Genomic DNA, 12,160 nt, shown 5'->3' on the forward strand with positions numbered 1-12,160 from the left:
AGGGACTGTGCTGCAAAACTAGGTCAAACTGATGCAGACGACACCGGCAGATTTATTGATGATGAGGAATCTCATGAAAGCAATTTAGATTTTTCCTTTGACAAATCTAACGTCTTTTCCCCCCATGAGTTTTGCAGCCAAGAAGACTATAATAACCTATAGTATAGTAGATTTATAGATATTAATGCTTATTATTATGTATTGTACAGTGTAACTTAGTCATTTCCCCCCCCCCATAATTCAAAATATATGATCTGTGGCATTCTGCATTATTAAAATGTGAAACTGTGTTGTGTTTTGCATACGTTGTTGTGAAGATTTTGTATACTGTAATTGTGCATAGTTTATATACTGTAGGAAAGCTAAGTAGACCCAGCTCCCTAAGTGCTTGAGCAACGCACTTGATCTTGCCAATAATAACATAGTTACTTCTATGTATAGGGAGTCAGTGTTACCCCTATATATAGAGAATCAGTGTTACCTCCGTATAGGGAGTCAGTGTTACCTCTATATATAGTGAATAAGTGGGTAATTCAGCGTATTATTCTGTAAACTGTTGAGGGGAGGTGTTTATTGATTCAGTTTCTTAATGTTCAGTGCTAAATAATAATAATAATTATTATAATTATAAAATATATATACCATAATGTATGCTAAGAGAGCAGGTTTCAGTCCATGGCATCCCACACACATTAAGAAATATCAATTATACTACATTATTTAAGTTTTAAAAGGTATAAGTGTGTGGTTTCAAAGGACCATTCAGGTGGGAATAGTTTCCTTTCCCTGTCAATATTCCCTCAATAGACTGAAATGTTGCAGTTTCCAAGTTTCCATGTGGTCTTTGTACTGTGCCATAGTTTTGCTTTCGACTGCAGATCCGATTCAGTTCCAGCAAAGACTGTCTAATTGCTTTCTATTCATAAAGCCCGGCCTGCTGCTTGGGAAACCAGCATGAATTGGGGTTCTTAATTATTTACACGCTTTTCAGAGTTACAGAATTAGCAAATGCGTCATTTATTCAGTCGCAGTGATGTGTTAAGTGGAGATTTTTACCTTCCTTTGTAAAATTAGGTAACATAGATATCATCAGATAGAAAACAAATACATTCAGGGACATTTCTAATCACATTTGTGAATGAAGGTCTGGCCATTGTGTTTTATTTTTTTTTTTAGTTTTAACATCTTTAGTTTATTCTTCAGTTAACCTGTTGATGTTTAATTAAAAAAAACTTAATGTGTATGCTTACAGTATCTTGCTCCTACCTGGCAGTTCTACTGAAGGAACACTCTGTCCTACCCTATATTGACCTTGTAAATGTGTTGGTAATGATGTCATATAGGTGAGCAAAAAGGATATTGTGGTCTTTAAAAGCAACACAAAGAAGTGTGTGTGTGTGTGTGTGTGTGTGTGTGTGTGTGTGTGTGTGTGTGTGTGTGTGTGTGTGTGTGTGTGTGTGTGTGTGTGTGTGTGTGTGTGTGTGTGTGTGTGTGTGTGTGTGTGTGTGTGTGTGTGTGTGTGCAGTGCATCATGTTCTGCTCACGTTTGAGCGATCACAGCCTCCCGAAGCAGATTGAATGTATATACAATGACACACAGAGGCACAGAATTTGATGCATGTGTGTCATGTGACTCATCCCTAACTACTAATGCTACCAGATCATAAGCTGACACAAATGTGGCAAATATTAACCAAAGTGTACTTTGGTATGTTGAAAATACCCCTCTATCAGTATTTCTATACACAGTTTCTTAGATACAGTACATCATGTAGACCCTATTTTTAGCATCCAGTATCCATCCAGAGTACCTTTCCATTCTAATTTAAGGTAGTAGCCCTCCCCCCCCTCACCCAATGCAATGGAATGTGATGATGATGTCACAGCTTTCTATTGTTCGCCACAGTAAGGCTAACCTCAGTCGGAATGGGACATTTGGCCGCAACTAAAACACTGCAGTCACTTTGCCGTTGGGCAGCTCGCCATGGGACACTTCGCAGCGAAGTCCGCTCCTGCGCCCGACTACCCGCTTCATGTCCTGCCCGCTCCGCTACTGCGTCCGACTGCCCGCTTCATGTCTTGACTGCCCGCTCCGCTCCTGCGTCCGACTGCCCGCTTCATGTCCTGACCGCTCGCACCAACAACTGCATGTTTAAGAGTCCTGTGTAGGACATTTAAAGATAACGCATCGGAGCGGCCTGTCTATGCAGTCTAGCGGGCCCACGCGGGACATTTAAACATGCAGATGTTGGAGCAGGGGGCCGGGAATTCGGGCACAGGAGCGGAGTGGGTGGTCGGGACATGCAGATCATGCGGTGCACGGCGGTGAGGCACAGCAGCTGACATTGGGGCAAAGTGTTCCGCAACTAAATGTCCCGGCGGCGAGACACCGGCTGTGTTTTGGTTGCGGCCAGCAGCCCCGCCAAAACATCCTAGACCGAACCGCCGTAGCCAAATTATTTGCTCTAGTCAAAAATTCTTGCAGGGGAATTGTGAGTTTACATTTCTTAGGCCTCGTTCAGGGTGCCGCTGAGTGTGCGCTCGAGCTAGCCGCGATGAAACACATTGCTGCAACGTGTGTGGCCACTGTGAGCGAGCGCCTGTGCATGCGCGGCGCTTGGCTGCTTGCAGAGGCATCAAATTTGAATTTGCCGCTCGCTGGCACGTCACGTGAGCGGTTCGCCCAATGAGTGCGAACCAGCTCCATGACGTCATGGCCGCGCCCCCCAACATTCCCCCCCCCCGCCCCCCGTCACTTGCCTAGCTGGCCATAAATCGCCTGGCTGAGCAGAGCGCGTGACGTCACTGCGCACGAGCGCCAGCGTGCTCACTCCCTGCCTGGCCGCAGCCTTGGAGCCGGGGGGGTCCCTGTCACTTTGAGTGCCACAGATTTGTCAGGAAGCGCAGGGTCCCTGTCACTTTGAGTGCCACAGATTTGTCAGGAAGCGCAGGGTTCCTGTCACTTTGAGTGCCACAGATTTGTCAGGAAGCGCAGGGTTCCTGTCGCTTTGAGTGCTAGAGTAACATAGAGAATGAGTGGGACATTCAATCTGATTGTTTTTATTTGTTTAACACTATAAAGGTCTACGAATCTCCCTGTTTTTGTGGGAGACCTGAAACTTGTTATCAGCGATCCATCTCGATTGCCTCTCTTTGATGCCATTCGTCCTCTCATCCCATTAAAACATCAGGTGGAATATGACCAGCTGACCCCAAAACGTTCAAGGTAAGTTTAAGACCAGGAACATTGCATTAGTTTGTGTGCAGGACACAAAGCTTCTGGATTTGAAGCCCAAACTTTTCATAGCTCACACATCCTTTTTCATGTGTGATTTAATATGGGATCTGTAAGGTCTACAGATATCACTGATTTCTCAAAATCTATAACTCACTACCACTGGAACTACAACGCAGCTGTAAAACATAGCTAATATTAAGATTCGTGTCATTTTTATTGTACGTTTCTATTCAGAGGCTTAGTGAATGCGTGTCATTTCGGAACAGCACATGGAATATGGGGACATATTTGATGGTGAATATTTTGCACCGGAGCATACCTTCACAGGGACAGTACTAGGTATAGAATGTAGCACACATCACTATCATGTTATTCAATACAAAGTAAAAACATGTCTTAAGAACCCGCAGTATGTAGTCTCAATTCTTATAGGAGCTTCAACTCTGCAATACCTCTATCATTTCTAAGAATATTTACGTATGTTCTGTCACATTCTCTTTTTTTACTAGGAAGTTAAGGGAAGTGAAATTAGATCGTTCGCACCCTGATGGACTTGGACTCAGTGTCCGAGGAGGCCTTGAGTTTAATTGTGGCCTTTTCATCTCGCACATAATGAAAGAAGGACAAGCAGACAATGCTGGGCTTCAGGTAAAAGAATTCATCTATCTCTTTTTTTTAACATTAAATTAAATAAGGGAGTCAAAAGTTTAGAACGTCACACAACTTGGTACTCTTAAATTTGATATTATCGACAAGAGTGCTGTTGGGGTATATGTATCGCATAAGAAAAAGCAACACAAATAATAAATAATAGGACATAAAGAGCCTTATTTACTAATAAAGTGCTTCTCCTTGAGACTCTTTGCATGTTGGAGGAAAACTTGTGCCGCTATTCAAGTGAATGAACCATAAGGTGTCTTATTTACTAAGCAGTCTTACTCCATAATACACCTAGGCATGAAGGCTACTTACACCCTGTTCCAAGGGGCCACATTTACTAAGCCCGGCTGGAAAGTGCCTCATAGAACAGCATTGCTTAGTTAATATGGGCCGAAATATTTCATTTCTAAATGTAACAAATATTTCATAAATTCTTTCTTTCCCCGAATAAAACAATCTCCAGATTGTTAACAATTGATAAATTACATTATATTCAGGTCCACAAATCTCACTTGCTATATCTAATTTTATCAGAACTTATTTTTTTACAGCTCTTTCCTTTTATTGAGTGTTAAAAGTGCAAAATAAATATCTGTGATTATTCTCTCAATAAAACCACTCAACCAGCTGGTCACTTATTTTATTGAGTTGGTGGTCACTTTAACCCCATGTGTTTCCCTACAAATGTTGGTTATCGGGCGATAAAAATACAAGTAATGTAGTTAGACATAAATACATTGAGTTACTGTGTTTTAATCTTGGGTAACCCCCCTCCCCCTTATTAGAAGTAATGCCAATGGTTCTTAAGAGAAGAGATGCTGGCCCTGCCCAGTAGTGACACACTGGTGCGGTGTCATAGGTGGTATATAGGGGCAAGAGACTTCTGGGATTCCAGGAGTGACAGAAGTCAGCATGGAAGGAGAGGTGGGACCTCAGGGTGTAGAGGGCATGTCCTACAGAAGGAATGTCGATATGCCATAGAAGGCAACGTAAAGAAGGCCCCAGGATGTCAGGGGAGTTGCTTGGCAACCAGATCCCCATGTACTCAATACCTCTGTGAAATTGGCAGTTCTACGACAAGGAAAGTCAGTGTCCAGTATCCTTGAAGAAGTGGCACTTCCCCATCAGGGATGGATAGTGACATGTGAGAGTAAATAACCGGCCAGGATCAGTAATAGAGTTAAAGTAAATATCTTCATCTATCAAGGGCCATGCACACACTCATAGAAAGGCAGGAATGTTAACAGGAGTCATTCCAATGTAAAGTGAGGAGTGTTATCCAGAAGCATATACAGAAGAAGAGCGTTGTATGTGATGCATGAGGAAATGTAAAAGGTACAACGGCCTGTGTTTATTTGCAGCTGTATGAAGATGTTCCCATGCAAGGGGATATGTGAATAAAAAAGTTCTGTTGTACCAACTAAAAGCTTTTGGTGCCCTATTTGTCATCGCCCAGCAGCCCCCTGAGATAATGTAAATTACTGCTGAATTGGAAATTACACCACTACACTCATGTAACCCCCGCAGCGATCCAGGCAAGGAGGGTTACACATTCAAAAAATGGGGAGCATTTGAAAAAAATAGTTGTGTATTATTACCAATAAACAACTTTCCTGTTCACCGTTCATGGCGGGGACACGAGTGGGTAGCTCTGCTCATCGGACTGAGTAGGACAGAAAAATCCTCTGCTGGTGGCGCATGAAAGGCCCCTCCTCTCACCTGCAGACAGTTTTATTTTCTCTCCTACAGCAGAGTAGGTTTGTTACTTTGTGACTACTCACCGTTACTGCCATTGGTAGTTCAACAGGTGGGGGACTTCTCAGCCTCTTCCTCCCCACTCCGATGTCGCTCCACAGGACAGCTATTCCGGGTCACTTTGCGACCAGGGTGCATCATGGAAGCATTAGAGCAAAGCAGCGGAGTGACCACAGGTGTGCGTGCGCTGCTTCAAGCAAAAATAGTGTAAGTGCGCTAGATAGAAGTGACATCCCAAATCAGGAAGCGCGCCCTGTAGGCTTCTTGGGGGCTATCTAAAGCCAGCTAGATATATTCAGATGCTGCTGGTTATCTTTGTGTGAGGTGTGAGAGCAATGCAGCCAGGCGTCACTGCCTAATATTTCTGTGTGAGTACTGGCTGAGCACTCAAGCAAACAGAGCATGTGATTAGAAAGATACTGATTTTAGGTTGTACCACTCGAGGACTGCCCAAGGAAGGGGCGTCCAAATGAGCGGTGGAAGCGCTACAGCACAAGAAAAACGCAATCAAGAAAGGGAAAAGTTGTGCAGCTTGTGACAAGACGGCTTTAGAAGATAAGAAACTGTGAGGACTGCCACAAATTGTCATTGGTGCAGGCCCTGAACCAAATGGAAGCCTTTCTCCAAAGGATGAAGTATAGAGTCTCACAAATGGTAGAAACAAACTTATTACAGACAAGTACACAAACAAACAAAAAATCAAGGTCACAGACAAGCCTCGACAAGAGAGACTTTGTCTGAGAGGTCGAAGGTACAGATATTTCAGAGAGGAGCGTTGGGTCTCCTCGGACCAGGAAGAGGATTCATTATTCGATGCAGATTTAGTGGTGCCGTTGATCAAAGTGGTTTGAGAGGCCAGATAGGGATGTGGGGGCGGCCACCTAGGCAAGTTATTTTCAAAAGCAGCATCCACTTACAGCAAGAGCAAAACATAATTTCAGCTTTCATAGACATTTTAGTACGAGACAAAGTTAACCCAGTATACGCCTAGGCTATCAGAAACAGGATATAACAAACCTTATTCTTCTTACACTGAGGAACCACCAAACCTCTCTAAGTACAACCCTGACATTAGATGCATTGTACATTCTGTATTTCATGCAATTTTCAAACTACTTACCCAAGGGTTCCTAGGAGCCCTGGTTGAAAAACACTGGTCTAATTATACATACAGTAATGAGGAAGAAAATGACTGTTTTCTTCAGATTTGGTCTCTATCTTTTTTGTCTTTCATGATCTTATTGAGTTACAAACTGCTCTAAATAGCACTTTGAATGCATGTGTAAATATATGTTTGTCTTACTTTGACCATCCTAAATAGGATAGTGTCGGATTAAAGGGGGGCAGAGACTAGAGACAGAACCGGAGACAAACTTTCAGCACAGATAAAGAGGCAGACATAAGAAAATTAGGATAGAAATACAGGACAGGGGTGGATGGAAAAATGACACCGTAAAAAAGAGATCCAGACATAAAGATAAGACTGCCTAGAAAGAAGTGACGCGAGATACATTAAAGAAAGGAAGACAAATTCATTTACATCTGAATCGTCTTTTAATCCATTTCATCTTGTTTGAGATCTCCAGACATTTGTGGAATAGGCATATACCAAACCTTGTGTTTTCAGCACTACAATCTATCACGCTGCCTTCCTTATTCTTTATGTAAAATTGTGATGATTATTTTAGCGGTCATGTTAACCAGCATAAAAAAAAGAAAATAGAAAAATAGAGAGCTCTAAAATAGCACTACGTTATGTCCCTAAAATTACAACAGATTATATTGAAAAAATATAAATGATCCTTTTTATTACACCAATATACAGTTCGGTCCGGAAATAATTGGACACTGACACAATTTTCATAATTTTGGCTCTGTACGCCACCACAATGGATTTGAAATGAAACAATCAAGATGCAATAGAAGTGCAGACTTTCAGCTTTAATTCAAGGGGTTGAACAAAATTATCGTATGAAACGTTTAGGAATTGCAACCATTTTCATACACAGTCCCCTTATTTCAGGAGCTCGAATGTAATTGGACAAATTAACACAATCATAAATAAAATGTTCATTTTTTAATACTTTGTCAAGAATTCTTTGCAGGCAATGACTGCTTGAAGTCTGGAACGCATGGACATCACCAAACGCTGGGTTTCCTCCTTTGTGATGCTTTGCCAGGCCTTTACTGCAGCAGCTGTCTTCAGTTGTTGTTTGTTCGTGGGTCTTTCTGCCTTAAGTTTTGTCTTCAGCAAGTGAAATGCATGCTCAGTTGGGTCGAGATCAGGTGTTTGACTCGGCCATTGCAGAATATTTCACTTTTTTGCCTTAAAAAAACTCCTGGGTTGCTTTCGCAGTATGTTTTGGGTCATTGTCCATCTGTAAAGTGAAGCGCCGTCCAATCAACTTCGCTGAATTTGGCTGAATCTGAGCAGACAATATATCCCTATACACTTCAGAATTCATCTTCTGTCACATCATCAATAAACACTAGTGACCCAGTCCCATTGTAAGCCATGCATGCCCATGCCATCACACTGCCTCCACCATGTTTTACAGATGATGTGGTATGCTTCGATCAGGAGCCGTTCCAAGCCTTCTCCATACTTTTTTCTTCCCATCATTCGGGTACAGGTTGATCTTAGTTTCATCTGTCCAAAGAATGCTGCTCCAGAACTGGGCTGGCTTTTTAAATATTGTTTGGCAAAGTCTAATCTAGCCTTTCTATTCTTGAGGCTTATGAATGGTTTGCACCGTGTGGTGAACCCTCTGTATTTGCTCTCGTGAAGGCTTCTCTTTATGGTAGACTTGGATAATGATATGCCTACCTCCTGGAGAGTGTTCTTCACTTGGCAGGATGTTGTGAAGGGGTTTTTCTTTACCATGGAAAGGATCCTACGATCATCCACCACTGTTGTCTTCCGATGACGTCCAGGCCTTTTTGTGTTGCAGAGCTCACCAATGCGTTCTTTTTTTCTCAGAATGTAGCAAACTGTAGATTTGGCCACTCCTAATGTTCCTGTTATCTCTCTGATGGATTTTCTTTTTGCAGCCTAAGGATGCCCTGTGTCACTTGCATTGAGAGCTCCTTTGACCACATGTTGTGGGTTCACAGCAACAGCTTCCAAATGTGAATGCCACACCTGGAATCAACTCCAGACCTTTTACCTGCTTAATTGATGATGAAATAACGAAGGAATAGCCCACACCTGTCCATGAAACAGCTTTTGCGTCAATTGTCCAATTACTTTTGGTCCCTTGAAAAAGAGTGGGCTATATATTAAAGTGATGTAAATCCTAAACCCTGTCCTCCAATTTGGATGTAAATACCCTCAAATTAAAGCTGATAGACTGCACTTACGCCCATATTCATTATTTAACTGTAACTTGAATTTATTTTGGTACACAGCTGAAATAACAAAACTTGTATCAGTGCCCAATTATTTCCGGACCTAACTGTATATGAGAAAATCTGAATTAAAAAATGACAGCAATAACTGGTACCATTTCTAATTTTACCATTAATTCATATAGTAAATTATGGTCATGCAGAGTAGGATTATACACACAGGGCAATACGCCTAATTATACAAACAAGCCATGAACGTTAATTGATAACCTGAGTGCATCATTTGTAAAGTATTGAAACATTTCATACCGTTTTGACACATCCTCAGCCCCCTTCCTTTTGGCGAGTACATGGTTATGTTGTTGCAGTTACTTGTCTCTGAACATTTAGCTCGTGAGATGGGTGCAAATAACTGTCCCGCCTTTCAATATATATCAAATAGTCCCCGGTCCGGTTCTTTTCTCAATTTATTCAGAGACAATAGAAAACATCTTTTACAGCCTCATCTCAGTCAGTTACTTCATTCAGGCGTATAGAATGTAGTTATAGAGGGGAGAATCCTTAGTTTGATTGTTCTCAGCTTGGTGGTGTTAAATGATTCTGAATTGTATAAAGCCAAATACAATTGTTATAAATTTCCCTTAACCAGTCTTAACATCGCAATCACCTGTTTTTCTCACTGTCGGACCAATCTTCTTAGTCAATCATCAACATTAGAACACTGTTTCTTCATTTAGCAAGATTTACTTTTCAATTACAAACCCTCTTTGTTCTGTCATTAAGTAACTATAGAATTAACTGTTACTAATCTTTTAAGAGCAATCTCTATTGTATTGTCTTACTAACTATTTAACTAACCTTTGAGTCAAACTCATGACCATTCAACTCAGAAGACATTAAACATACCAATTTTCATACAAAATGGAAATGAATAAAACACGATAGATTCTTAAGTCACATAAAACATTTATACACCTGCCTGTCTTCAGACTAATTTTATCTTATTTTTGCAGAGGCCGCTAATAATTTTCCAATATAATTTCTAACATAATACTATATTACTTATTTTAACTAGTTACATGCTGAATATAGATGTATATAGACAATATAGCATCTTTATTATTTAGGCTTGAAATCATCAATCTTCAGTCTCCCCTTCTGTATAGTAAGGTTATGGGGAGAGTACCTCCCATACGCAGAAAGATGGAACGTTGCATTAAAACATAATCAAACGTTTAGTGGAGAAGCATATGTAAAAGCACCACATGTGTAAATATGTATTTCCAAGAAGTGTTTGATTATGTTTTAACGGGACATCCCATCCTTCTCTCGGTGAGAGGTATTCGCTAAACATTTGGAGAACACAGATGTGTTGGAATGAAGGAAACTGCTGGAGGTTAATACCATCACCGGCTAAAGATCATGCGTCAAACTTTTACAAACTACTCTGAGTTAATCGTTTAACTGCGAGAGTGCCAATTGGGGTACTAGGTAACGGTATTTGCCATTGAAGCCAGGCGGCGTTTCTGAGTATATAATGTACATTCTCAACACCCAATGTATTTTCATAGTTCCTCATTCATTAAAAATGTGTTATTTTCTAGATGCATTGTACAGCACAACCCCGTTATAACACGATCCTTTACAGCGCGAATCCGCTTATAACGCGATGCAAGCGTGGCTCCCAATTTTCGTATTTATGAATACAGTACTTTACAGCACGATTATTGGTATCTTAAATACCTTTTTGTACAATGCATACAATTGTACATTATTTTTAACGCGATCCGCTTATAACGCGATGTGATTCTTTGGACCCAAAGCACAGTGTTATAAGGGGGTTGAGCTGTATTTGGTACACAATATACTTATTTTTGTCATTCTCCTCATCCATATGCATGATTGTAACTATATCTGTAGAACTGTCTCGCATGATAAAATGACAGCTGCGTTTGAATATGTATGCTACTTTATGTTGGATGAACAATTTTATGCATGCGTTGAATAAAAACCGATGGTAGCAGATTCATGCAAATATTTTGACAAATGCAATATTCATAATTTATATAAAAACTGCTTTGTAATGAGGCATGCTATGTCCCTCACTGAACTACAGAAATACAATGCTTGGGTAAGAGGATTAAAAGACATGGCAGGTGTATGATATCATTTATCAGCCAGGTTGAGTGTAAATAGTGAAGAAAAAAGTGTTATCAAAAAGGCGCTTTAACCATACAAAGTGCAATTCTTATAATAAGAAAGAGAAACGTACGCAGAGACACTGCTTTGGCAAAACTGAAATCTTCTTTTGTCATGCCAATAAAGCTTATTTGATTTGATGTGATTTGATTTATCAGTGAGAAAAAAAAAATCATATAAGGGCTATCAGCTTGCAATTTATTAGCAATAAATGCAGTGGTGTGTGTGTGTGTGGTATAAATGAAAGACATTATAGGTTGCTGCTCAAACCCTCTTGTGGATTGCTTTTCCAACCCTATGTTCACTGTAGTCCAGATTTCGGGGAGCGCAGGTATATATAAAAAAAATACAAAAAACACACAATAGTGTAATATGTTTGGAACAGTGTGCAGATTTGGTCTTTGCAGAAGGTTGTGTGTAGCCACATTATTATTATTAGTCCCCTGAAAATATTGGGCCTGGCTGGAGTCGCTGACTTATGTGTCCGATTTGTACCCCTGCCCAAGTCTTAGGTATCCCATAAAGGCTGATGTGCCTCTAGGATTTGTGAGTCCGTTCCCCTCCTCTCCATGAGGGTATCGGAATGTTGGCAACTGGGAGAGGGGGGATGGGGGGGGGTCAAAGCCGGCTGAGACCCAATGGGGGAGGAAACGGAGTGGGGTGAGGGCTTAAATACCCTTCGCCCCGTCCTAAAGTTGACTAACAATTTTTGGGCCCTTGCCTCTTGTGCCCCTAGGCTGTGTGGGAAGGAGGGGGGCTGGCCTGCCTGCAGCCTGCCCCCTCTCTCCACAGCCAGGTCAAACAAGCATGGTCTGGCCGTCACAGCCCTTATAGAGCTAACGGCCTCATGCTGGGACCTCTGACTCTTCTTAACGGCTTAACACTGATCTTCCTTTGCAATAAACACCCAAGAAGTAATAGCAGAGACAACACATTGTTAAGTTGGAAGAAAGGGTTACA

At 41.3% G+C, this 12,160-nt stretch overlaps 1 protein-coding gene across 4 annotated transcripts in view; it reads left to right on the forward strand.

Annotated features, from left to right (window-relative positions):
* USH1C (USH1 protein network component harmonin) overlaps positions 1–12,160 on the forward strand; it is a 92,780-nt gene that overhangs the window by 12,194 nt on the left and 68,426 nt on the right. For all 4 annotated transcript variants that reach the window (XM_075567703.1, XM_075567704.1, XM_075567705.1 and 1 more), the window contains exons 3-4: positions 3,083–3,226; positions 3,748–3,886. In XM_075567703.1, coding sequence (XP_075423818.1) covers positions 3,083–3,226; positions 3,748–3,886 — 283 coding nt within the window. The remainder of the gene's footprint in view (positions 1–3,082; positions 3,227–3,747; positions 3,887–12,160) is intronic.

This window comes from Ascaphus truei, chromosome 12 (genome assembly GCF_040206685.1).
Source record: "Ascaphus truei isolate aAscTru1 chromosome 12, aAscTru1.hap1, whole genome shotgun sequence".
Lineage (NCBI taxonomy): Eukaryota > Metazoa > Chordata > Amphibia > Anura > Ascaphidae > Ascaphus > Ascaphus truei.